Here is a 26,105-nt window from a genome sequence, read left to right on the forward strand (position 1 = left end):
CTTCTGTAGCTTGTACACCAATAGTACATCCGTGTACTCTGTAACATCCCTTTGCTCTGAGTGAAGTTATCTCAAAGGGCTGGAAAGATGGCTGAATGGTTAAGAGTACTTGCTGCTTGTCCAGAGAGGATTAGGGTTCAGCTCCCAGCACCCACCCCAGGTGCCTCACAACTGCCTGGGACTGTAGCTCCAGCTGTAGGTAATCAAACACCTTCTTTTGGCTTCAGTAAGCATTGAACACATCTGATACACATACACACAGATACAACCATAATAATAATAATAAAAAGGTTAGCAGAAGCTGTGGAGTCAATTGTGGATACAAATGCAAGTATCTTGTATCTGTAGGAGGCAGCAGCCCTTCAGAAACAAGACAGTCTCCGACCGCATCGCTGGCAACTCTGATTATTTCCCTCGACAAGACTTTCAGAACTGCTACTCTAAATATTGTATTGTTTTCCCTATTATGATCGTCAATATCTCTGCTATTAAGTGCACTGGATTATAGAAGGAAGCAAACAAGGTAAAGCTAGCTTCCCAACAACAACAAAAAAGTTCTTTTTGCTTTTGCAAAACAACGAAACCAAAATGAGAGCGGAGCGCTGACTCCCGACTTCTCAAAGTCACGCAGTCGCATACCAGCGAAAAGAAAAGATTTTTTTTAAAAGCAAAAAGTGAAAAGAGAAACTGGACATGGCGGTGCACAGCTTTAATCCCGGCACTGGGGAGGCAGAGGTAGGTGAATCTCTGTGAGCTAGTCTGAGCTACATGAGTGGTGAGTTCCAGGTCAGCCAGGGCTACAAAATACAGACTCTGTCTCCAAAGGGGGGGGAGGGGGAGGGACAAAGGAGGAAGGAAAAAAAGAAAGAAAACAAAAAGCAGAAAGGAACTTGCTCACAACCAGAGACGCACTTATGTGGCAGAAGTGAGAACGCAGGATTATAAGAGAAGCTGATGGCAAACACTGACTGCGAAAGAATGAATAAATTTATAAGTTTGGCTTGGCTTCACAAAGAGGAGTTACAGTTCCCAAGACAGCAGGTGGAGACCGTGTCTGTGAGGCCAGGAGCCTCTCAAACGTTTACTGCCAACTTTTTTTTTTTTTTTTTTGGTTTCATTGTTGTTGTTGTTTTTTGTTTTTTTTGTTTTGTTTTTTGTTTATTTTTTTTGGATTTGATTTTTTCGAGACAGGGTTTCTCTGTATAGTCCTGGCTGTCCTGGAGCTCACTCATTGTTTTTGTTTTTAAGGGAGCCTCTGACTCTGAATAAGTTTGTGCTTCTGCATATTACTTCATCTCTTGCTGCCCTCAGGATAAATATCTGTGGATTGTCAGACTGCCCCTTGGCCCGGGCTTCTTTCCTCTCCATAGGTTCTCAGAATAAGTCCATGGTAACAGGAAAAGGTGCTGAAGATGGCTACTAAATAAAGGTGTACTGTGGGCCCTTGAAGGTGTGTGGGTGCAAAGAGAAAGAGAAGCCCTTTCTAGTACTTAGGCGCCCCTCCCCCATACACACTTCTTTGTTTCAGTTCTCCCTTCTGTCAACTCCCAAGGCCTGGCTCCTTTGGCTGGGAGAAGGCACGATCTGGCTTTTTTTTTTTTTTTTTTTTGCTGGCTGGCTGAGTCTATTGTTTTTCAGCCCGGTGATTCTATTGCCTCTTCCTGTCTCCTGCAATAGCAGAGCAGGCCTGCAGGGGTCCTCAGAGCACCCCGCACAAGGCAGGTCTTCTTTAGCTCATATTATCTTTTATTTAAACACAGAACTGTAGCCTCCAATCTTGTTACATAACATACCAGTATCTCAGGGTGTTAAACCAGTACAGAATCTACAGTTAGGCTTTAGGGAACCTGTGGATATAAACATATTTAGTAACACGCTATTGCAGAAATGTAACCAGTTTAAATTTCTGGTTCCTGATTTGAAATGTTAGAGTTGGAAGGGACGTCAGAAACCATCTTATTTCAGCTGTCCTTATTTATTTTCACAATAATGGGTTTTGAACCCAGAGCCTCAAGAACCTTGGGCAAAATCTCTGCTGTGAGCTTCCTCCCCAGATCTCAACTCTCCCTTATTTTAGGCAATGGATACTAAGACCCAAGGACACAAAAGAACTTAACCTCAGAAAGCAGCCTTGGGCTGGCAATCAAGCTTTGATAACCTAAAGAATTTAGTATATCTTCTTAAAGATCCAATCACAAGCCTTTTCAAGTTTGTGCTTAATTAGCTGAAGGCTTTTTGAACCCATGATTTACACTTCCCAAAGTCAATTGTAAACATTGACCCGGCCCTTACTCGGAAAGGGAACTACCGACACAAAGAGGCGGTTTTGTTCTAACTTTGGGACTTAATTCATGCCTAACCTTGTGATGGACATTCACCTAGGACAATTTGGTTGATTGCATGTGTATTAAAAACTGCTGGGTGGAGTGACAGGTGACGTTTTGAGTCACCTGGTGATCTACCCAAATACCATCCCGGGTTTGTGTGTAAACTGCTGCCAGATAGGAGACCTAAGGTTCCTGGGCCTCCTTCAGTGCCCTGAATACACTTTTTTCCCCCTTTTTCAGTGACCTGGCTGGCTGGGAACTCAGTAGCTGAGGATGACCTTGAACTTCTGAACACTCCCCAAGCCTTGGGTTATAATTGGGTTATAAAGCACAAACCACCTGGTCTAATTACCACGTGTTTTCTTCTTTTCTAAAATGGCAATGAAAACATGTATTTTGCCCTAACACCATTCAGTACCCCAGTGGCTTAGAGAAAAGGGTGGACCTGCGGTCTCCTCTGGCAGAAATTCTTTTATCAAATTGACCTGTTTTCCTGTTGGAAGACTCTGCCCCACTCCACCCACCTGGTGCCTCCCAGGACTTCCCGACTGTCATGAGTTTATTTTTTAACCCTCTCTTCCTTGAAAAGCACCACCCCACTGACCCAGAACTCCAGCTCCTCCCCTTTGGTCACTTCGACTATTCTTATTGTATTTTCTGTTGCTAATAGACCTCACTAACCACTTGCAATAGGGACCCCAGTCCCTCCATAGTTCTCTGTGCTCTTCCACTCTCATTACTAGGGATTCAACCCAGGGACTCGAAAACACCAGGCAACCCTTTCCTAGTTTTAATTAGAAAATTACTAGCAGGGCAGAGGGAATAGAGAATTGTCTCTCAGCTTCTGAGCAGGGCATGGGTGGGCCTGACGAGAGACTGGTACTATCTTATTAAATACACCCACCTTGAATGCTGAGGGTCACTTCTAGTAACTTATCAAGGTTCTCAAAACAAAAGCACTGTAAATCCCACTTCCCAACATAACTCCGGGTCCTGGGAATCCCAGTAAACCCAAACAAACAGGCTCCTATCTCAGAGAACTGCCCAACTCTAATCACCTCTTCTCCCAGCCCCGCCCGCCAGCTGCCGGGACTGGCGGGACCCAGACCTTGCCACACTCCTCGCACGCGCGCCTGGCGGGGGCCGAGGGGCGGGTGGGGGTTGGGGGCGGGAGGCAGGGAAAGCAGGGGGCGGAGTTCCGTCCTCTGGTGATTGGCTCCTCGCGGATGGGCTGCGGCCGTACCGGACCAACCAGTGGCGTGTTGCTATGTGCTGAGCCGATGGGATAGGCGCGGGGGCGCGTCTGTCATCCGGCAAGCCCCCAGCCCGGATTCGGAGGGATGCGGAGCGGCAGTGGCGGCGGCGGTGGCGGAGACTGTAGCTTTAAGAGCGCGCAGGGAGCGCTGGAGTCAGCCGTGCAGTCCTTCATCGCCAAGCACTCTGGAGCAGTCGAGCCTGGCGCTGGCCGGACCGGGCAGCCTACCTCCAGGTATGGGGGAATCTGGAGCTGGGCTCGCGTGGGCGTGGGGCGCTTTCCGCTCCAGTTCGGGCTGTGCGCCCTAGGGACGGTCGGGCTCCCGCGCTGCGTGCAGCCCGGCTGGGCTGGGGCGGTACTGTCGCGGTCCCGAGGGGGCTCCCCGAAGGTTCCCGGGGTACTAGGGGCAGGGAGCGGGTTGCTGCGGCCACGTGACCGGTTTGTTTACAAACACTGGCGCGCGCTCCGGGTTCGGGACTTGCCAGTGACGATGAGCTGCCCGGCAAATATTGGGACCCAGAGATCTGGGCACCAACGCCTCTCTTGTTCGGTGTGACCCCACACACACACGGGTGGCACCCGGTGACACCGGCTCTGCGGTCTGTGTCTCCATCGAGATAACTTAGGTCTGGGGCACATCGTCCTCAAAAGTCCCTGGAGCGCTTCGGCAGCCCCAGGCCAAGGGAACCACAGCGAGTTCCTGCCTGGACGCTTCCCGGCGCCTCCCCAGCGGCCTTGCCAAGGGGTGGGCACGAACTCAGTTGCCAGACCCGCTGCGGGGCCCTCTGCAGAGGGTCCCTCCCCGGAGCTGGCTCCTGCCTCTCTTCCTGCTTCGAGTTTTACCTGCCTGGTTGCTGACTCCTTTCGGGTGATTATTTTCCCCCCGAAACAGTGGAGTCTTACTCCCGTCTCGTGGCTGGCACTTAGCTGGGGGAGCACTGTTCCTTTGGACCCCTTGTGCAAAGAACTGCCTGCCACCTCTGACTTCACTTTTACCCACAGTTTTTAAAAAGCTGAGTGGGCATCCTCCGGTTTGCTCAGCCTTCCGCAGTCCGGCTGCTGGAAATGGCCCGGGGTCCTACTTTTTTTGGCCTCCTGGTTGATTTGCTGTTGCCGCGTTGGAGGGTCTTTGAGCCACTGAGTTGGAGTCTTACTAGTCTTTTGTTTCTCGTGCTTGTCTTCGTTCTAGCAAGATGGGCTCCCTGTCCAGAAAAAAAGCATTCATTGGACAAGAAGACCAGGGATTAGTTTTCTGAACCCCATTTACAGAACATTAGAGGCACAAAGGAATTTCAGTAAATCTCGTGCTTGAGGCTCTGCGGTAGTCTGGTGTGGGGGTTCAAGGGATCTGATCAGTGAGATAGGGTTGCTTTTCCTTTTGGCACATACTGCTGTAGGCTTTACCTGAGTTCAGTCCATCAGCCCTCCACTTTCTTAGTATTTGATATTCTTATCTTTGAGGAAGTTTACCTCACTTTATATCATTTTTTAAATTCTGTAGTTTACAAAATAATGGATTTATTCGAACATTCATACATATGTATCATTGTGACTGGTTCATACTCAACTATGACTGCTCCCGTTCCCTCTTTTGTCCTGAGCTGTGATATGAGTGGCTGAGTTCTTTACACTGGCTGGGTAAGCTTCCCTTAGGCACTGTGATTTGTCAGATGAGATAAAGGGAAGGTCCTGGGCTCCTGCCCTGCCTCAATTGGGCTCTGCTCAGTTTAGATTTCACGAACATCATTTCTTAGATCTCTCTGCTTGAATTGAAAGAGTGGGAAGTGGAACGTAAGTAAAGAACCCATGTAAGAATACACGCCTTTAGTCCCAGTACCAGGAAGGCAGAGGCAGGCAGATCTCTGAGTTCAAGACCAGCTTGGTCTACAGAGCAAGTTCCAGGACAGCTAAAGCTACACAGAAATCCTGAGAATACAGGGTTTTTTGTTTGTTTGTTTTGTTTTTCTCGAGACAGGGTTTCTCTGTGTAGCCCTGACTGTCCTGGAATTCACCTTGTAGACCAGGTTGGCCTTGAACTCAGAAATCAGCCTGCCCCTGCCTCCCAAGTGCTAGGATTAAAGGTGTGTGCCACCACCGCCCTGCTGAATACCGTTTTCCTAGCTAGGAATGGTAGTATAGCAGCACTGACTGCTCTTCCAGAGGTCCTGAGTTCAAATCCCAACAACCACGTGGTGGTTCACAACCATCTGTAATGAGATCTGATGCCTTCTTCTGGTGTGTCTGAAGACAGCAACCGTTTACTCAAATAAATTAAATCTTTTTTTAAAAAAAGGAAAGGTAGTATATAACCCCAGCACTCTGTAAGGTATGATCTGACCACTGCAAGTTTGAGGTCAGCCTGGTCTGTATAAAGGGGTTCCAGGTTAGACAGGGCTATATAGGAAAACACTTATGTCTCAGAAAAGAAAAAAAAAAAACAAACAACAAAACAAAACCCCTTCAGTTCTTTAGACCCATATTTTCAAACTTGGCTAGGGATCCACAGTAAGTAAGGAACACATTATAGCAATGCCTGCTGACCTGCTACTAGACAGTTCTGGGAGGCAGTAACCATTACTATGCTACCTGCAGGATGCTCAGGTTTTTTTTCCTGCTTCATTAGAAGCAAAAAAAAAAAAAAAAAAAAAAAAAAACCAAAAACAAAAAAAACAACAGCAACCAAAAAAAAAAAAATCAGCTGGTGGCCATGACTCATTAATTTGATTTCCTAACCTAACCAAATGGGTCATGACCTTCAGTTTGAGAAACATCGGTTCAGGGCAGAGGTCCTCTAGCCTGGATGTGCATGAATATGTCCAGAGTAGTATTTAGAAATACAGCAGGGTTAAAAAAAATGTGTTCGTATTTTACATATACATAGATACATATGCATGTATGTGTATAGTGTGTTAATTACTCCAGAGATGCTTATTTTTCCCTCTGTCTTATTTGAGACAGGATTTCATACTCTACAGTCCACACTGGCCTGGAACACATTACATAGCTCCAGTCTGGCTTTGAAATTTACTACAATCCTCTTGCCTCACCCTCCACGGGCTAGAGATTCCAGGCATTAGACACCACACATCTGTTTAGGGGTGCTAATGGGGGGGAGCATCCCTTAGCTGATTCAGCTTGCTGATTACTGGGAGTTGGTGGCAGTGAACACTGAGAATGGATGTGAAATGCAGTCAGGTAGATGGCTCATATGCTACGCGGGTGCAAGCTTTCAGACCACTCGGCTGCCAGCCAGTCGCCCTTGGCAAAGTGTAAGGAGTTCGGCATGGTGGTGTGCACCTCTGGTCCCACTCAGGAAACCCAGGTAGGCAGCTCTTGAGTTCTCTGCATGATAATGAGTTCCAGGCCAGCTGGGGCTGCAGAGTGGGATCCTCAAAAGCTTTGGTGAAGAGAGTAAGAGACTGAGTGGCAGGTCTTGTACCCCGCTGCACCCCAGCTTCTCTGAGGCTGCTGCTCACTGTTCTGTAGCAGTGGCTGTTTCTGAGTGTGTGGGGGTGGGAGATGGGAGCCTCCCCGAGGAGCTGCTGTGCTGTTCACAGATTATGTGAATTTTCATTGTCATATGATGTTAATGGTTTTGAGGCAGTCATTGTGCCTAGGGGATTAACAACTGGCCAGCAGAAGAAAGGATTGATTTTGTTTAATGTCTGGCTGGTATTCCAGACTGTGTGGCCTGGGGGAAAAGCAGGCTGTGTCTTTATTTTGATTTGGGGGTTGAGGGGAATCAGGGACTTGTCTATCATCAGATGTTAATAAGAGACTCAGGTTCCCACATCACTCGCCTAGTCAGCTGGTTCTTTCCCATCGCATGGGCACAGTGTGTGAGGGTGGGTCTAGTTAGTCAGCCAGTCTCTGGTGCTTTTTACCTCTACCTTTAAGCACAGATAACACACAAACACAACAGTGGAGCTGTTCATTCAATTTCCCCTCTTATTTTGTCCGGACAGGTTGGTGGAAGAGATTTCTTTGAATTAAATCCGCAGTTTAGCTTTTACAAGGGACACTTAATTATCTCCATTCAGATTCTACTGTGGTCCTTGGCAAAAAGTGCCTTGTGTGAGATTGTTTAAATTAACTTTAATAACGCTCCATTTGGCCTAGCTGCTCACATATCCAGTTTTGAGCACAGGGAAAAATGTGGCAGAAGAAAAGGGGGCAGAAAAGTGTGTGTTTGTGGGGGCGGAAGGGGAACGGGTCTTTGGAATAGCAGAGGGGAGGGGATTGGGAAGGAGTCAGGATCTGGTCTCGGTAAATTATCTCAGCTCTTCCCTGCTCTAGCAAAAAAGCACTGGGCATTCATGACAGGTCTAAAGCATCATTTTGAATTCTAGCCCACAGTGATGGAGAGCCAGCCAGTGCTCTCCTGCCTGCCTGCCTGCCTGCCTGCCTGCCTGCCTGCCTGCCTGCTAAAGGTATTTTGTAAGGGCTGACAGGGGTTTTGGTGATATACATAATAAAAGACTTGGGTCTAAAAGGTTGCACCTGCCCTGGTGAACTCTGCCTCTTGCACTTCAGTCTAATGCAGCCTCTTTCCCTGGGCCGTTCCCCCCCCCCCCCCCACCTTGTCACCTGCCTTCCCAACCTCATTCCATTTCTGCTGCAACTACTTGGGGTCCTGTGTTTCTGTAACGTGTCGTGCTGTTTTTGAGAGAGTATCTCACTTGCTCACAAGCTGTCTTCAGACTTGTTCTGTAGCTCAGGCTGACCCTCTGACCTCTGCAACCTGACTCATGGATTACAGGGATGCCAGGCACCACATCCAGTTTGAACCTTTTTAGTTTCCTCCTCAGTACAGGTTTTCCTTTATAAAGATTTATTTTTACCGCTGTGAGTATTTTGTCTGCATGTATTTATTTATGGTCCCAGATTAGAAGAGAGTTACCAAGGGCCCTAGGAGCTGGAGCTGGAATGGTTATGTTCCACCGTGTGCCATCATGTGGGTGCTGGGAACCAAACCCGGGTCTCTACCAGAGTAACAAGAGCCAGAATCTAACCCTGGTGGGCCTTTTGCTTCTGCAGTTATGTCCTTTTTCCAAATGAGAGCTAGCGTTTCCCTGACTACTTAGCAACAGCTCCTCACTTTTTGGTCCACAGCCGCTTTACAGCCCTTGTTTGTCTTGGGATCCAGGAGACCCCAAGCTGGTCTTGCATTTAGTATGCCAGGCCTGTCTCCCTTGTGCTGGAATTACATGTGAGTCCTAGGCCTTGCAGGGCTCCCAGCTTCAGTGCATGCTAAGCAAGCAGCATCCTGCCAACAGCTCCATCTCAACCCCCAACTTTATTATTATTATTATTATTTTAAAACCAGTTTACTACTGTCTAGGAATATATTATCTACTGGATAAACTGGTGCTGGATAAACGCTTGTTGGTTAAAAGCATAAATGATCAAAGGAGGTGAGCTTCAGCCTCTATAAAGTAGGAAGGTTTTTTTTTTGTTGTCCTTGTCGTTTTGTTTGTTTTGCTTTTTGAGAAAGGTTTTTTTCCTTTGTAGCTGTGCCTGGTCAGCAGATATCCACCAGCCTCTGCCTCCCAAATGCTGGGATTAAAGGCGTGAAACAATCTTTTTAAGAGACTATGAGGAAAATAAATGTTTTATCTCTTTCTTGGGATAAGATAATATTTTCAACATTCCTTTTGCACTTTGTATTTTTCGCAGCATTACTTTTTATTCCATATAGGGTGCCAGAACCAGTTATTGTTAATAAGCATCCCTGGCCTCTCCTGCCTGACCTCACTCTGCCTCTTCTGCCCCCTGCCCCACCCCCATTCTTTTTTTCACATTAGCATTTCTATCAGTAACCACAGTTTTCATTAACACCAGCAGGGCCAACAGTGGAGCTGAGGGGCCTGGCTTCTGAATCTGAAAGAACCGGATAATTAGCTCTGTGACCTTGGGCAATCTACAGTTCTCTAACTCTTTTGGTCCTTATTTGTAAAATGGAACTAATAATAGTAACTATCACTTGGGATTTATGGGAGGATTAGAGGAGAATGCTGGGGAAACCAGGCCCCAGAGCCCAGCACCTAGGAAGCACTCAGTGCTCCTCTTAATAACGACCTTAATAGTGTGAGGTAGATTCTCATCTCTAGCTGGCAGGAATCCATCCCCAGATCAATTGATTTAGCAGTGAGTGGTGGGCACCGACCAAGTCTTAATTTATATTAAGTAAATGAAGGTCAGAAGTATTGTAAGGTTTGTCAGAACTAGAGTGGAACTTATTTTATGGACAGGGTTTCACTGTGTAACCTTGACTGGCCTGGAACTTGCTGTGTAGACCAGGCTGGCTTCACAGAGATCCACCTGCCTCTGCCTCTCAAGTGCTGGGATTAGGGCCCTGCACCACTGCACCTGGCTGGAATTGAGAGATCATGACACTGTATACAGCTGCTGTCCGACTCCTTTTTTCCTCTTGACTCTTTTTGAGATTGGGTCTTCCTGAAGCTCTGACTGGCCTGGCTAGAGCTCACAAGCACCAGCTGACAGCTCTTAATGTTAGCTTCCTATCCAAGACTTAGTGTCTTTGGAAGAAGGAATATTTGTGTGGTAGTTTTAGAAAAGACGTACTGTTAGCTGGTTAGTGGAAGGCAGAGGCAGGAGGATCTCTGAGTTTGAGGCTAGCCTGGTCTAGAGTGAGTTCCAGGACAGCCATGGCTATACAAACTGCTGTCTGCCTGTGTGGCTGCTCTTGATCTAGGCTTGATTAATCAGGCAGGGAAGCCGCCTACGGAGGCCCTCTCTTCTCAACGTTTCCAGAAGTGCGGTTACGGAGTGCCCTTCGCTTTCACTGAAACACAGCAGGAGAAGGAGCTTTATATAACTAGTTTCTTGGGATTTATGTCGTTGGAGACTCTCTCTACCACATCCCATAATGTCTCCTTTAAGAAGTTCAAGGGGGAAATTCTTTAAGAACATAGTGCCAGGCAAAACTTGGGCCCTTCGGAGGAACTGGTATGCCTTTTTTTTTTTTCCTTCTTTTTTTGGACAATTGGAAATTTATAACAGCTCATATTTCTCTTTTTGCTATGACCGCCAGGAAGTACAGAGCCAAAACCGTGGCTTACTCCACAGAGGCCTGCATCCTAATTTTTTCCCAGTGCTAACCTTATTGTTTTTGGTTTTTTATATATTTTTTTCTTATTTCACATTGAATGACTTATACCTTTAGATACAAACTGTATATATATATGCTGGGTTGGGAGTTGCCTCCAGTTAGGTAATTTCATTTTAGAAACATAAAGGGTTAAGAAATATAAAGAACTGTAAGGCCTAAGTGGGCAGCAGGACTTGCTTAACACACAGCTCTAATTAGGTGAAGCAGAACTCCGTGGGCAGGGAGGTGGAGGCAGAAGAGTGGGATGTCCACAGCTTGGGATACCTGAAGCTGCATCAAACCAGGTTAGGATGTAGCTCAGTAAGAACCACCTTCTGCCTAGTGTGTGCCAAGCAGCCCTGGCTCTGAGTGTCAGCCCTGTATAGTCCAGGCATGGCAGTGCACATCCGGAATCCCAGGGCTTGGTAGGCTGAGCCAGGAAGGTCGTCAAGTTCGTGGTCAGCCCAGGCTATGAGACAAGTACAGATCATGCCTCCTCCTTCTCGGGTCAGGGGTTCTTTCTATTTCTGTGGGTCTTAGAGGAGTTATGCACTTCTGACCTAGCCCTAAATGCTCTGTAATGTTTCAATCTTAAGTGAAACATGCTTCCTCCAAAATGGGTGAATGAGCCTTTTGAATAATGTCAGGGCATCTCTGTCAGTGTGGTGCAATGCCCGCCGCCTGCATTTCTGCTGCAGGGCTGTTCTGTCTCCCAGCTACAGGGCAGCCCTTCCGCATGGTGTTGTGGCCTTGAGAATGGGGTATGTCCAAACAGGAGTGGCAGCTGAGAAAGAAGCAGGCCTGGCTGGTCTGGTGCATGCCTTTAATCCCAGTACTGGGGAGGCAGAGATCAAAAAACAAAACAAAACAATCAAAAACCAAAGCAACAAACATACAAACAAGCAAGAAACAAAAGATAGGCCTGGAGTTCTTGTGTGTTTCTCCCTGGGAAAGGAAGACTGATAAGAAGATAGCAATTGGATCCCACTGGCCTCAGACAGGGCCTGTGGGTGAATGGTGGCTGAACTTTATTGTTCAAATTGGCTTTATTTTGATTTGGCTGGTGGAAATTTAGTCCTGGGAGACACTGACCTTCCTAATGATTTGCAGTGTTTGGTTTCTCTAGTCCTCATTCAGAATATAATACCTGAGGCCTGGGAGTTTAGGATCAGCCTTGACTGCCAACAAATAGTTCAGAGCAGTCTAAGTAAAATTTCTAAATTGGAACTGAAATGTAATCTTGCTTCTTTTATTTTCTTGGGTAATAATCATTCTTTAGATAATAAGGCCTTTGGGAGAAAAAGATAAGACATGGACCTGTCCCCTGTTGGACTCTGTCTAACCCGTGGTGAAGGTATATGTGTCAGTAACCAAGGTGCAAGGTACAAGAGTCTAATCATTGGGGAGATGGGGGAAGGAGGGTGGGGTTTTGGAGGTGGGACTGGATAAGGAGGTTCTAAGGTGGGAGCATACTAAATTCAGTGTATACTGAAGGGCCTAGACAGGGGAGACTGTGGGGTGCTTAGGAACCACCTGACACATGGAAGGAAGGCCAGGGTGTTGCCTGGGTGTCATCGCTGCAAGGGGCGGCTTCATGGAAGTCAGCGTGACCTCCTTCTCAGAACTCAGTAAGGTTGATGAGCTCGCAACAGTGGCACTGATTAAAATGTCCTCAGAAGAAAACTGACTAGAGATTCTCATTCTCATTTCAACCCCCAGCCCATGTTCTGTGGTCCAGGCTGACTCCTCCAAAGGCTGAGATCTGAAGTCTGTGTGTATGCCTGGTGACTGAAGATGTCAGAAGAGGATGTTGGATCCCCTGAGACTGAAGTTATAGATGGCAGGGATAGAACCCAGGTCCTCTGGAAGGGCAGCCAGTGTTCTAAACCATCTTTCCATTTCTGCTAATGTGGAAGTCGTAAATCTGCTTCTTTCTCTCTCTCTCTCTGTTTCTTTCTTTTCTTTCTAGATTTATTTATTTTTATTTATTTAACGTGAATACACTGTTGCCTGTCTTTAGACACACCAGAAAAGGGCACTGAATCCCATTACAGATGGTTGTGAGCCACCAAGTGGTTGCTGGGAATTGAACTCAGGACCTCTGGAAGAGCAGTCAGTGCTCTTAACTGCTGAGCCATTTCTCCAGCCCCTGTGTTTCATTCAAATTCTGAATGAGAATTTGACAGAATTATTCTCAAATACATATCAGTATGTAGTATATAGCTATAATCCAAACATTTAGAGGTCAGAAGATTGTTTCTGTACAGGCCTTTGCTATGTGATTGTCTTGGTCACATACATATACCCTGTCATAACAAAACCAACCATTTGTGTATGAGTATACATTTTATATTTTTGTGGTGCTAGAAATTGAACCCAAGGATTTGTGCTTGGCAGGCAAGCATTCTGCACTGACCTGCACCCTGTATCTATATTCTATGGCTACATCCCTAGCCATATATATATATACACATACACACACACATACTACATATAAATATATATATATTATATATGTATGTATATATATAGTATATAAAATATATATTAGCCTTGGCCATCCTGTACTACTGCATAGCTTGAAGATTCTCCCATTGTTTAAGCTCTGGAGGCCACAGGGATCAAAACTACATTTCCAGAGACCTCTTCTGGTTTGTCAGGGTAGAAAGGATTTATCCCAGTATGAGGGAGATAGAAGCAGAAGGTTCAGGAATTCAAGGTCACCTTTGGCTACATCTCCAGTTTAGGGCCAGCCTTCTGTCGCCCAGATTGCCTTGAACTTTTATCCTCCTGTCTCAACCTTCTGAGCACTGGGGTTTCAGGCATGTACCCCACATCCAGCCTGACTAAGCTTTCCAAATTTGCACGCATGTCCAGCTTTGGAGACGGCACATTAACTAGCTCTGGAAAGTTCTTAAATGGACAACAGGCTGAATTGCCCAAGTGCATGTAAATCTATCCTCCAAGCACCGGGCCTGAAAGGTTTAAATAATCAGAAATAAAAAAGGTTTTATTTCTGATTAAGGTCTACTTGCTATTTCCATGTGGAGAAGATGAGAAATTCATCATGGAGTCAGCCTCTTCTTCCCTCTGTCTGTCTCTCTCTTTCTATCTCTCTGTCACCCACCCTTTTACTTCCCCTTTCCCTTGTCTTTTTCTCCCCCGCACCCATATCCAAGAATAAAAACCATCCATCTACAGGTGGCAATTACATTGTATCTCAGGCATCCTTTCGATAACCATCTCTTTCTCACTCTTTCCCTTTCTCACTCTTAAATTTTAAAAGCTCTGTTTCCAGATTCCCAGTTGTGGAAAGGCAGGGAGCCCAGCCACAGACAGGCCGGATCTAGAATGTGGGATTTATGTGAACTGGGGATAAAACTGAGAAAGCATGCAGACAGCTGAGCAGCAGCATTGATTGGCAGGTCTGGGATAGATAGCCTGTAGTTAATTGGGGCCCCAGCTGTGCCCCAGAGAGCCATCGGTGAGAGAAATCAAGGTCATGGCAGTGCCTGTTGTCCAAAAGACATTCATTAATTCAGCAGGTAGTTCGCTTTGGGAAGCGCAGATGTGGTCAAATAATCACTTCAGTAAAAGAAAAAGATGGAGCCATTAGATGGTTCTGAGCTTGTGTGTTCTGAGGGGCCCAGATTGGAGCTTGCAGGCAGAGGGAGAATTCTGGGTGAGGTAGCTTCTGCAGAGGAGCCATACTCTTTGCTTTAGGGAGTGGCTAAGTTGGTCATACTGAGTCTTCCTATGTAGCTAAGGCTGTCCTGGAACTCACTCACCTAGGTTAGCCTCAAGTGGATAGAAAGATTCCTGCCTGCACCTCCTGAGTTCTGGGATTCCAGGTAGACCAGTCCTCGTTCACGTCTCTTATTTTCTGAAGCTATGTGTCAGGAGAGCTTCTAAGTGGCCATTTTTCATTACAGTTCAAGTGTAGCCTTGTCTAGGCACAGAAAAATGGACTAGCTTGCTGGGTCACAGACCATAGAAAGAATGTTATTTGTTTTGTTTTAACCAGGATTGTCATCTGTGGGACATGATCAAGCATAAAAGGCTGGTGGTAGTGAAGAGGGGCAGAGTTGGCCTGGAGGATTGATTGGGCCTCTTCAGTGTTCAGTAGAAGCAAAGTTGAGGGACCCGGGACTGGCTTGACCCAAGCCCGACAGTGCTTATCTCATGGTTTTTGTCAGGGTGTCTTCAGAGAAGATGTCTAGGTTGGAAGCTTCTCTAGGGTCCAGAGGACACTTAGAGCCTGGGTAGGGCCATGGAGGAAGCTCTCCTGGCACACAGTGGAGAAGCAAGGCTTGGGAGCCAGAACAGGGAAGGTTTCGCAGCAGCCAGGTTAAAAAACTGCAAAGGTTCATGCGTTGTGGTCCATCCTAGCTTTGCCCTCAGTGCTGAGTCTCTCAGTGACTTGGCCTCTCAAGAGTTAATTGCCAAGCATTGAGTCCCATTAATGGTGTAATGCCCAGACTTAGGTATTTCGGCTTCAGTAGGTATGTAAGAAAGAATATGCAGGAAAGCAGGGAGGCACAGAATGAGATTTGGAACTACCAGTATGGTTTCTCGGACAGTCTCATCCTCTCCCAGTTAGCCACCTTCCAAGGCTCCCTCCTGTGCTGGGTGTCAAGGATGGGTCAGGACACTGGACCTTTTCAGGCACTTCCTTGTCTGGCAGGGTAAATTCTAACTCAGAGAAAGATGTTCTTGGTGTGCTGGGATAAGGGGCTGCCAGCTCTGCTTAGGGTTTCATTTGTGCTGGGTATTGAGGGATGAGCAGGCATTGACAGGGCACAAGAGATAGATTAAAATACAGCAGGTAACAGATAATTTGGAGCAGTGTATAGTAAGTGACGTGGTCTGTCAGGCAGGTTTGGAGTGGAGTTGGGAGGCAATGAAAATAGCGTTGGCTCAGGCTCTTGGTACAGGTTTTGAAACATGAGAGAGATGTGGTCAAATTGTGTTTTAGAAATAGAATTCTAGAATGGGCTGGAGAACAGCTGAGTCAGGGAGTCAGGAAGCAAGGACAGTAGTCTGTCAAAAGGATGGGACTTGGGCAGCACCACCATGAGGATTATCATGGGTGGGGCAGCCTGGCCTGGGACTGTGGGGGCCGTGTAGCCCAGTAGTAGAGTGCTTCCCAGGCATATCTGTGGCCCAGGGTTTGGTCCTCAGCATTATTTAAAAGAAGAAAATTGAGGCAAATTGAGGCACTTAAACCAAATGAAACAAAACCCCAGAACTAGAGTCAACTGCTTACAGAACCTGAACTTTAAAAAGGGAGAGAAAGGAGTCATCTGTTTGGTCAGTGGGGTCTTTAAGGAGAAGAAGTAGGGCTGAGGTCTGCAGGACACAACATCTGCCTGTCATGTGCAGGGCTCTGGGGTCAGTCCCCAGCATCACAAAGGGCTGGAGAGAAAGAATTGGTGTGAAGCTGTAACATTGGCTCTTTAAATAAGCTGCCTGTGGGGGCTGAAGAGGTAGGTGACTTAGCAGGTAAGAGCACTTCTTGCTCTTGTGGAGGACTTGGGCTGAATCCCCAGTAGCTGGTTGTTCACAGCCACCTCTGACTCCAATTCTAGGGGATGCAGCGTCCCCTGACCTAGAGATGCCAGTCACTCCTCTGCACATACAAAGGAGCACAGAACACCCAATCCATAGCACACCGCAAGGACTAGCGAGGTGACACAGGGAGCAGAGGCACCTGCTGTGCAAGCCTGGTGAACAGAGCTGGAGTCACACAGTGCTCTAGGAGCGAGCAGACATACACATCCATGGACACATACACGTTCACACGGTAATAAAGGTACAGTTTTAAGATATAGCACCTGCAGGAAGTCGAACCCAGAGCCTCATGGGTAACCAAGTGCTCTACCCCTGAGTTTCATCCCACCCAGGATGTTCACTTTGAATAAGCTTAGGGCAAAGTGTCTTCTTTGGCGTTTACAAGAAGTGCTCTTTAGAGAAGGGGTCCGAAGTGCAGAAGCAGAATGTGCAAGCTTAGGTTTGAATGTCTGGAGAGGAGCCCATGCATGGGGAGCCGGCCTGAGGGAGGAAATGAAGACACAGGGTCTTGCTGGCTGTGTAGCTCAGGCTGTTGGGGCTTGCTCTATTGTTTAGGCTGTTCTTCAACTAGCACTCCTCCTGAGTGCTCCGACTGTGCCCACCAAGCTCAGGGAGAAGGCACTGATGTCTCACCGTGGCTGAATACTGTTAGCTGTAAACAGAGTTTTAGAGCTTGCAACTTGCTTTTTCGTAGAGAGAGGTCCAAGGTTTTGTTACTCAATCTTGATTGTGATTAATGATAATGATGAAGCCTTGCCAGAAACTTCTGTGGCTCATCATTCTGCTTGAGTCAGCACTAATCATAGACTCCAGGACGACCGTCTGAATTCCATGTCCAGCTTTGGCCAACCCCTACCCCACCCCCACCCCACCCCCACCCCCACCCCCACCGACAATACTTGTAGTTTGTAGATTTGTGTGGCAGTCCTAAAGGAACACTGGATCTTCTCATCTCACACTTCGATGGAAAGCTAAGGTCAGCGATGGAGGGGCTTGCGAGGTATCTCCCAGCTAGGAAGGAATAGAAACCTCCTTGTGAGGTTCTCGGGCCCACTTCTGTCTACGGAAACAGCAGCACGGGCACACGTTAGGGACAGGCCTGTCTTTCTGTTCTCCTCCAGTGGCCAGTTTCTGCCAGTTCTGTTGTGTGGTACCTCCAGGTCACCTCTCAGGTTCCTTATGGCTTAACTAAAGAAAGAATACCTGCCACTCTAACAAGCGACACCTGGGAGGGACCGTGGGTGGGGAATGGCCGGTCAGTCAGGAGGCCCCGCCAGGCTCAGCTTGTGTCCCCTATGCCTTCGGCTCTCAAGTTGTGGTATATCTGAGATCTTTGTTTTTAATCACAAACAACACTTCTCATTTTCTTTCCGTGGCCATCAGCATGAGCCAGCTGCTGGTGGTAGAAAAGTTACCCTTTATTTCCACTGTGGATGGTTAGTTCACTTAAAATGCTGTTTAAATTGTACATACGCCCTGAGGCTTTTGAGTAGTGTTGGAAATCAATTGGACTTCACGAAATGCTCAACAGGCTGGACTCTTGATTCCATGCACACCTTGGCACCATTAGCAGGGACCAAAGTTCAGAAATTAAAATGTGCCGCATTCTGTGACCCTGTATTCATAATTCCTTTCTCTTCAGGAAAATCAATGCAATTCTCTTTATTGAGAATTAAATCAAGCAGTTTAAATCTCCCTTAAATGATGTGATGTTTGCTCTTGGTTATCAACTATATCTGGAATTAAAAACTAAGTGACGAGGTATACATGGGAGGGATCATTTTTCTCTTTTCTCTCTCCCCTTTCCTTCCCTCTCCTCTCCTCTCCTCCACTCCCCTGCCCTCCCTCCCCTCCCTTCTCCTCCTCTCCTCCTCTCCAGGCAGGATGTCTCTGTGTAGCTTTTGCTATTCTGGAACTCACTTGAACTCAGAGATCCCGGCCTGTACCCATCTCCCTGTCAGTCCCTCCCCCATAAGTGTTGGGGTTAAAGGCATGTGCTACCACCACCCAGCTAGGGATTTTTCTTAATTTGGAAATGAGAAGACCCACTTTAATCTGGACCCACACCTGCCAGAGAAGCCCATAGAAAGACACAGGAAAATAAACCTTTTGCTTTATGCCTACAGATTATACAGAAGGTCAGCTGAGACATTCGCCTTTGAATGTTTCCTGGATTCTCAAACTTTCTGTGGCTAGACCAATGGAGGGCTAGTTGACCAATGGAGGGCTAGTTGACCAATGGAGGGCTAGTTGACCAATGTCTTTGAGCCCCTCCAATCCCATGTCAGCTCTGCTACTCAAGAACCCTGACTGCGCAGGGCGGTGGTGGCGCACGCCTTTAATCCCAGCACTCTGGGAGGCAGAGGCAGGCAGATTTCTGAGTTCGAGGCCAGCCTGGTCTACAGAGTGAGTTCTATCTAGGACAGCCGGGGCTATACAGAGAAACCTTGTCTCAAAAAATCAAAAACAAAAAAACCCACAAAACAAAACAAAAAAACCCTGACTGCTACAAATGGGAGCAGTGCTGGGTGATTAGGTGATTTGCCCCTTTTCATCGGGTCTGGTATTGATCTTTGTTTTCTACTTGGCCTGAGACTTCTTATTAGATACAGAATGCCCCTTGCCACCGCCTTGACACTTTTGTAAGGTCTTTTATTTTAAGAGGAGGAGGAGGAGGAGGAGCGTACACATGTGTGTGCAAGCCCCAGGTCCGAGGCGTCGGGTTCTCTGAAGCTGGAGTTAGGGGCTGATGTGAGCCATCTGCTGTGAGTGCTGGAAGCTGACTGTGCCAGAGCAGGGCATGCTTTAAAATCTGTGAGTTGAAGGCCAGCCTGCTTTACCTGGCAAGTCCCAGGACAGCCAAAGTCACATAGTGAGGCCCTGTCTCAAAACCATGCTCAGCCAAGGCCTAGTCTTTCCAGGGTTTTCAGTACCTTGCAGCCTGGGCCATTACTCACATGGTAGCTCAGTCTGGTGAGGTGTATTACGCAGGTCCATGTTTATGGACTCAACACTTAAGATGCTGCAGATCTTTATTCCGTAGACAGAACTGTGAATTCAGTGTTTGTGGATTCAGGGCATAACCAGGAACCTCTGCCTGTGTACTTTTTTTTAGGCTTCCTACAGAGGAGCAGTGAGAAAAGAAATAATTCTACTCCAGGGAAATGCATAATTGAGAAGCTGTCTGCATGCTTAAGAAAACACACCATGTGGCCTCTCTAAAGCAGAAAGGCCGCCAGAGCCATTGCTTTCTTTTCTCTTGCTGGTGTTTGTGTAAGACCTGGGTTCGGTGCTACTCATCCTAGCCGCTGGGCAGCCACGGCTGTGGACTTGAAGCATCTGGCTTAGACAGCTGGGCATGGTGCTGCACGCTTCTAATTCCAGCTCTAAGGAACCGAGGCAAGAAGTCCTGCCTGGGCCATGAAGAAAGCAAACAAACACAACCCAGACCAAACAAAAAAGAACTCCCACCTGCTAATAAACAAAACAGCGGCATTTGGTGTGAACTGTGCCTGGATGCTGCTTCCACGTCTCTATGTCCTCTTCTGGAATTTTTATCCTTGCTAGCAGCAGAGTCGAGGTATTGGAAATATCCAGCATGAGTCAGGAAACCCAATGAAGGGTGGGGAAAGCCTAACTTAGCTCTTTCACCTCTCAGCTCTTGGTCGCCCACGGCAGGCTAGCTTGGGACCCAAGGCATCTGTATCATCTGTGGCTAAGCCTAAGTCAGAGGCACAGTGTAAGGTATCATTTCCCGCCTCAGTCTCCTGCCAGCATTTCTGTGTGTAACCCAATTCCTCATCTTGAGCAGGTGGGAGACGGAGCAGGGAAGACGACATGCCCTGGCCCCCGTGGGTTTGAATCTGGATCCCTTTAGAAATCAGACAAGTCACATGAGAGATGTGTGTTACACATGGAGCCTGCTTGGCTCAAGGATACTGCGGAGAGACATGCGTGAGGGATAATAGCCGCTCTTGTCTTCACTGTAGTGCCGAGCGGTGGGCAGTGGTATTACCCACTCCAGAAGGTAGAGAGGCCCAGTGGCTGGTGTGGGAAGGATGAAAGGCAGGTTGGTGGGAGAGGGTACACAGCCTTTCCTGGAAGACTTGTTTCTAGTGGATTTAGAGGAAGAAAAAACATTATGATTTGCAGGATTTCTCTTAAGTCCAGATGGATCCCAGACAGTCCAGCAAGAGCTTATTTTATTTGTCTTCCCCCCCCCCATTTCTCTAAATAATTTAATCTTCAAAGCATGATGCAGGTGTTAATTAACCCTCTATGGCTCTGCTGGGAAGGTAGGCAAGTGGGAACGCCTCCCTCGTTAGAAGTCCAGGGAGTGGACAGGTTGCCGGAGCCTCGGGTAAACGAAGCTTTAGAGTCATTCATTCATTCATTCATTCAGTGGTAGTACCACTGCGAGCCTCACTCCTCCTCCCACTCTGTGCCCTGTGTTCCCAGAAGAATGAGAAAGCTGGGACTACATAGTAGGGTCTTTTTCTTTCTTTCTTTTTTTTTTCTTTTTTTGGTTTTTTGAGACAGGGTTTCTCTGTGTAACCCTGGCTGTCTGTAGACCAGGCTGGCCTTGAGCTCAGAAATCCGCCTGCCTCTGCCTCCCAGGTGCGGTGTGCGCCACCGCCCGGCTACATGGTAGAATCTTCTACCTATGGAAAGTAATGTAGGAGACAAAATCGGAAAGAAGTTGTGAAATTCATGGTCATTATGGTTTTTCTACTTACCTTTTAAAATACATAAACATACATATTATTACACTGGCCAAGGTGTTACAAAGGTTTGAATCACTTCCCAAGCTGGCTACCCTCCCCAGGGGTTTTAGTAAGTGGGAAGTTGGTCTTTTGTATCGCACACTTATTCCAACAGAGGCTGGTCTGTGGTTTGCCTCCTCTACTGGCTGTGGCTCTGAGTGCTGGGACCCTCCTGGTATCTGAAAGTAGACGAGACACAAACAGGACAGTGAGTAGCTGCCAGTCAGGGGTGATGACTGCTGGTCTTTTCCCTGGGACTGTGCAGAGCCTATCTTCAGTCTATCAGATCTTTGACCAGGGACAGTGATGATGCCAGTTTGCTGGGTGCCTGTGTAATTCTTGCAAATGCTGTGCTAATACTGGACCTCCAACTATCTATGGGAGCAGCCAGGCTAGAGAGGACACAGCAAGAGGGAATAGCAAAGGCAACAGTTTCTGTGCCCAGTGTCTGCTGCCCTCTCTTATATGATGATTTGTTCTATCTGCTGATAGCTGTTTTGCCTCTGCTGCAGGCTGCTGAGAACCAGCTCTAGATCTCTACTAGAGAGTCCTTCTTCTGAAGACGTCACCAGTGTGTGGAGCCTGCCGCACACCCACCCCCTGCCAAACCACGGCCTTTACCTGTGTCTTTCGGTGTTTCCCGTGCGACCCATCCTGTGGGAGTGCCTCGTGGGCTGCCCCGGAGTTCGCCCCACGCTCAGCAGCGCCAATGGTGAAGATGACAAGATCCAAGACTTTCCAGGCATACCTACCCTCCTGCCACCGAACCTATAGCTGCATTCACTGCCGAGCCCACTTGGCCAATCATGACGAACTCATTTCCAAGGTACTGCCACTGTGGAGGGCACTCCCTGTTCCTGGGGTCACAGACTTCCAAGCTCTCTCATATAGTCTGGGAACATGTGCATGCTGTCTTTTATATAAGGGGAGGGCTGACCCACAGGCTGTCTTCTCAACTGAGAGTTAACTCTGATTTGTGGGAACAGAAAAGTGGTTCTGTGTGTTATTTTGGAAGTTAGATGTCAACCGCGTCAGAGGCTTTGGGGCCTGGCAGCTCCCAGGCCAAACTAGGCAGGACAAGTTTTAGAACCTTATGTTTGTTTACTTAGTTTAGCTTGGTAGAAATAAGGAACAGTTTTAAACCCTTGTGTTTACTTGATTTAGCTTGGTAAATAAATGCTTTCTGCTTGGAAGTGAATTGTCAGAGAGGTGAGGAAGAGAGGGTCTTGTGGAGGGTGGTGTTTGGTTTGCAGTCCATCCGGGCCTCTGGATGTTAGGCAAGAACTTGACCACAGAGCCACACTTCAAGCCCACTGGAGCAGCTTGGTTAGCCGAGGTGGGAGAGCCCCTGTCAAGCCCCAGGGAGCGTTGAGAGGCTGTAGCATTATGAAACTTGTTCTTTGGGAAGGAGCAAAAGTTCTTTTGAAGAAGCTGAACTCCTGGCCTGTTGGGACCTTCAGACATGAAGTAATGCAGCGTGGCATTTGATCACAGATCAGAGATTTGAAGAATGAGCTTCTGGTTTCCCAGAGGTGCCTTGATAGCTGCTTCTGAAGTTGAGGCTGGGGGTTACCACTAAATAGACCCAGCATCATAATTGTGTAATACAGGAACCCAATACTTTGGGCAGCATTCATTCTCAAGGGAGCTATCTCCCTCCTGGCCCTAGATTCCCAGGGGAGGAGAAACAGGTTTTACTGGGGCTGGATGACGAGGAAAAGATCGTGGGAGAATTTCCCCCTCAATAGCATCTTTCCTGAGAAGCTAGCCTTCAAACAATTAGAGGACAAACAGATACTTATGCAGAACCAGACTTTAAAAAAAAATAGCAATCTCAAACTGTTTGCAAGAACTGCGCCGAAGGCACCGCTGCGTTCTTTTCCTTAGGTTTTATAGTCTCGGCTCCCGATGAGGATGAGTGAGTGACAGCCAGCATTCCTTTTCGGCAGGCTGACGTGACTGGCACATGAGGGCTGCACAGACAATCAAGTCTGTGGTAATAGAGCCTAACCTGAGGCCCCAGAACAGACCTCTTAGGCTTCTATTCCAGGGTGCTTACTAACCTACAAACTTGATGCGCCCAGGGTCCATTTCCAACTCTCTTCTGCATTCCTGAACTTTACATTATTTACACTTAAGCCAGCCTTTGCTTTCCACCTATAGCATATCATTCATCTTTTTGCAGATTTCCTGAGTTTTGGGGGTAAAGCGTTGGCTGGAAATTTGGATATGGGAGGCCACGTCAGTGGGAGAGCTAGCCAGCCTCCTGACGTGGAACATGAGCCCGCAAACTTGTATTTGAGTTGGCTCCGTCTCCCCTTCCACAACCTTTTTTTGTAGACATTTCCAAAATAAGTGTTTCTATCTAGGGAGGAATCTAAGGCACCATTTTAACACAAGGAAGAAGTGTTCTGTGGTGTAAGAAGTCGAGGCTCCAATAAGGTTCGCTTTTGCATCTTTTTTGTACTGAGCACTGCTCTCTCACTAACCCATATGATTCTTTAAGGTGAGTGGTTAGTCCTGTCATACCAGTGGGAAGCTGAGACTCAAAGTATCGTTCAAGATCTCAACATGGAGGCTAAGAAAAGTGATTATTGTCTGCTGGTGTTCAGTTGGAATTTCTTGACAAAGACCTTTCTTTGAGCTTGGCCTGAAAAGACAGGTGGAAGCTGGACATAGAGATGGCAGTGGCTTCCGGGGTCGCAGTGGCTTCCAGGGTCGCAGTGGCTTCCGGGGTCGCAGTGGCTTCCGGGGTCGCAGTGGCTTCCGAGGTCGCAGTGGCTTCCGGGGTCGCAGTGGCTTCCGGGGTCGCAGTGGCTTCCGGGGTCGCAGTGGCTTCCGGGGTCACATCTGCTGCATTTAGTTAGGCAGGTGTGCAGGGCCTTGCTTTGTTTTAGCCACGAGACACTAGCAGTGTTTCACGAGCATGCTGGTAACGGTGTCACACACCTTTGCCCAGGGCAGGCCCTGCCTTGCCACCTCTCTCCAGCCTTCCTTGTCCTTCTGAGGGTTCTATCTGACTTAGTCCCCTGATCAGAATTGGACCCATGGCAGAAGCTCTGTAAATGATCAGATAATGGACAGATGATGTTTGAGCCTTGGGAGAAGACAAGGAAGAAGCAGGAAAAGCCGAATTGTGTCCTTCTACCCTGTCTGGGGCAGGAAGGCTCACAGGTCTCAGCCAAAGTCAGCAGAGGCTTTGATTTCATTGGCTACAGCCAGTGTACAGATGGGGTACATTAGGGACGGATGATTTAAAGAGTTGGGTGAAATGCCTGACTGGGGAAAGAGCGAGGGAACTGTGCTTGGCACTGTACAAAGATTCCTTTATTCTGCTCACAGCCACCCCCGGCATTAAATAATCTATACATTCTTATGCACGTCCGCTTAATGGAAAGATCATTGCCACGGCCCCCTCCTCGGAAAAATGGCCCTTTCTTTTCTTGCCCTCCCCCCTCCATTTAGGAAAGTTCGAGGCGAGAATGTCCCTCCTGTTCGTTCTCCTCTTGACTTAATCTCCTGTGGTTTCAGAGTCTGCCCAGTAGGAGTTGAGAGCTGGACAGCAGAAAGTCAGGCGGGGCGGGGCGGGAACCCCAGTGAATTAATGAGGCTTTGTACTTGTAATAGGGTCTTTAGTCAGAAAGCTGGGTGTTTGGGGAACAAAAAAATAGCCTGCCTTCATGATGGAGAGAGACACCCAAAGGCCCAGAGGAGTGAGTGTCTAGGATGAACAGGGGACTTCAGGGGCCCTTCCTATCAGCGTGGCCAGGCCACCAGGGAAGTGCAACATTGTAAAGTTTTAAACAGTTGAGTGTGTTGATTCTGCTGGTGGAGAGCTCTGTGCTGGGCTCACTTCCTGCCCGGCTCACTTTACATACCCAGGAGCTAAGTTGCCAGCAACCAGCTGTCCAACCCCACCCCCCACGCCCACCCCACCCCCCAAGCTCAGTTTCTTACAAAATGGGCAAAATGGTGTCCTCTGTGTTTGTAGTGCCTGAAGTCTGCAGAGGCTGGAGTCATTGGCCTGTCAACAATGTGGCTCCTGAACAAGCAAGTTTACCTCTCACACATGTCTGGAGGCCGGAAAACCCCGGATTTGGAAATTTGGCAGGCTCGGTGTCTCAGGGTTTACTTTCCAGTTCGCACACGGCTCATTGCTGTGTGGCCTTATGGGGGAGGGGCAAAAGATCTTCCTCTGGCTTATTTCTCTATTATTATGTTGTGTATATGCTATGAGACTGCCTTGTGGAGTTGCCCCTGTTATGGTCTTTAACTGCTGGGACTTAAGAGGTCTTTCTGCTTCCAGGTATACAGGGCAGGTACCACAGTGGTTGGCTTGTTCTGCCTCCTTTATACTGACAATATTCTGACTTATGAGGGCTCTGCCTGCCTTCATGGCCCAATAACGTCCTTAAAGCCACATGTCCCAATGCATCTATTTCAGTACAGTTGGGGGATGGGTAGACACTGAGACCATATCAGGTGGCAGGTAACTAGCATTTAGTGTGTGCCTCCCGGTGCTGTCTCCATAGCAAGGCATACCTCACTGGGAAGGGAGCAGCAGCCTTACCTCATTGGGTTGCCACACAACTCAGATGCGATCAGGGTGGGGATTGTGAATGACAAAGATCTTTGCAGAATCAAGTAGTTCCATTTCTTCTCTTGGCCTTATTATTCCAGATGTAAAGCCGGGAGCAGGTTGGAGGAATATTCTTCTAAAGTCAGGAGTTTTCTTCCATCAAGACCTCGTGCATAGGCACTGGATGTAGGGAGAGGACAGTTGATAGCCCAGGATGTCTACAGGCAGTAACACACCCTCCAGACTGTGGGAGGGGAGACTTTTGAATTGATAATAGAACCATCTAGAGAATGTGCTAAGGCATCCCACGATCTCTTTTCTTGAGGGTGTTATGGTCCACATGCTGGGGTGTTTGTCTGCAGAGATATTTCAAGTTGGCATGAAGAATTGCTTGCATTATTGTTCTTAATGTTGCCAGCCCCAGCCAGCATAAAAATACACTTGGGTTGTAAAATAATAATGGCTCCTACCGGGTCAATCAGTGAGTACTGCCTCAACC

The 26,105-nt window shown here is 47.7% G+C and overlaps 1 protein-coding gene and 1 long non-coding RNA gene across 2 annotated transcripts in view; both read left to right on the plus strand.

The window, feature by feature from the left end:
• The first annotated feature begins 647 nt into the window (after nt 1-647).
• LOC127694258 (uncharacterized) lies at nt 648-2,675 on the plus strand. Its single transcript, XR_007979819.1, has 2 exons — nt 648-735; nt 2,568-2,675. It is a non-coding gene; the product is annotated as an uncharacterized LOC127694258 (long non-coding RNA).
• Nucleotides 2,676-3,558: 883 nt separating this feature from the next.
• The window catches only part of Ypel2 (yippee like 2), a 54,720-nt gene continuing 32,173 nt past the window's right edge, over nt 3,559-26,105 (plus strand). The window contains exons 1-2 of the mRNA XM_052195821.1: nt 3,559-3,816; nt 21,540-21,853. Of these exons, the coding sequence (XP_052051781.1) occupies nt 21,737-21,853 (117 nt within the window). The 5' untranslated portion in view covers nt 3,559-3,816; nt 21,540-21,736. The remainder of the gene's footprint in view (nt 3,817-21,539; nt 21,854-26,105) is intronic.

Source organism: Apodemus sylvaticus, chromosome 10 (genome assembly GCF_947179515.1).
Source record: "Apodemus sylvaticus chromosome 10, mApoSyl1.1, whole genome shotgun sequence".
NCBI lineage: Eukaryota > Metazoa > Chordata > Mammalia > Rodentia > Muridae > Apodemus > Apodemus sylvaticus.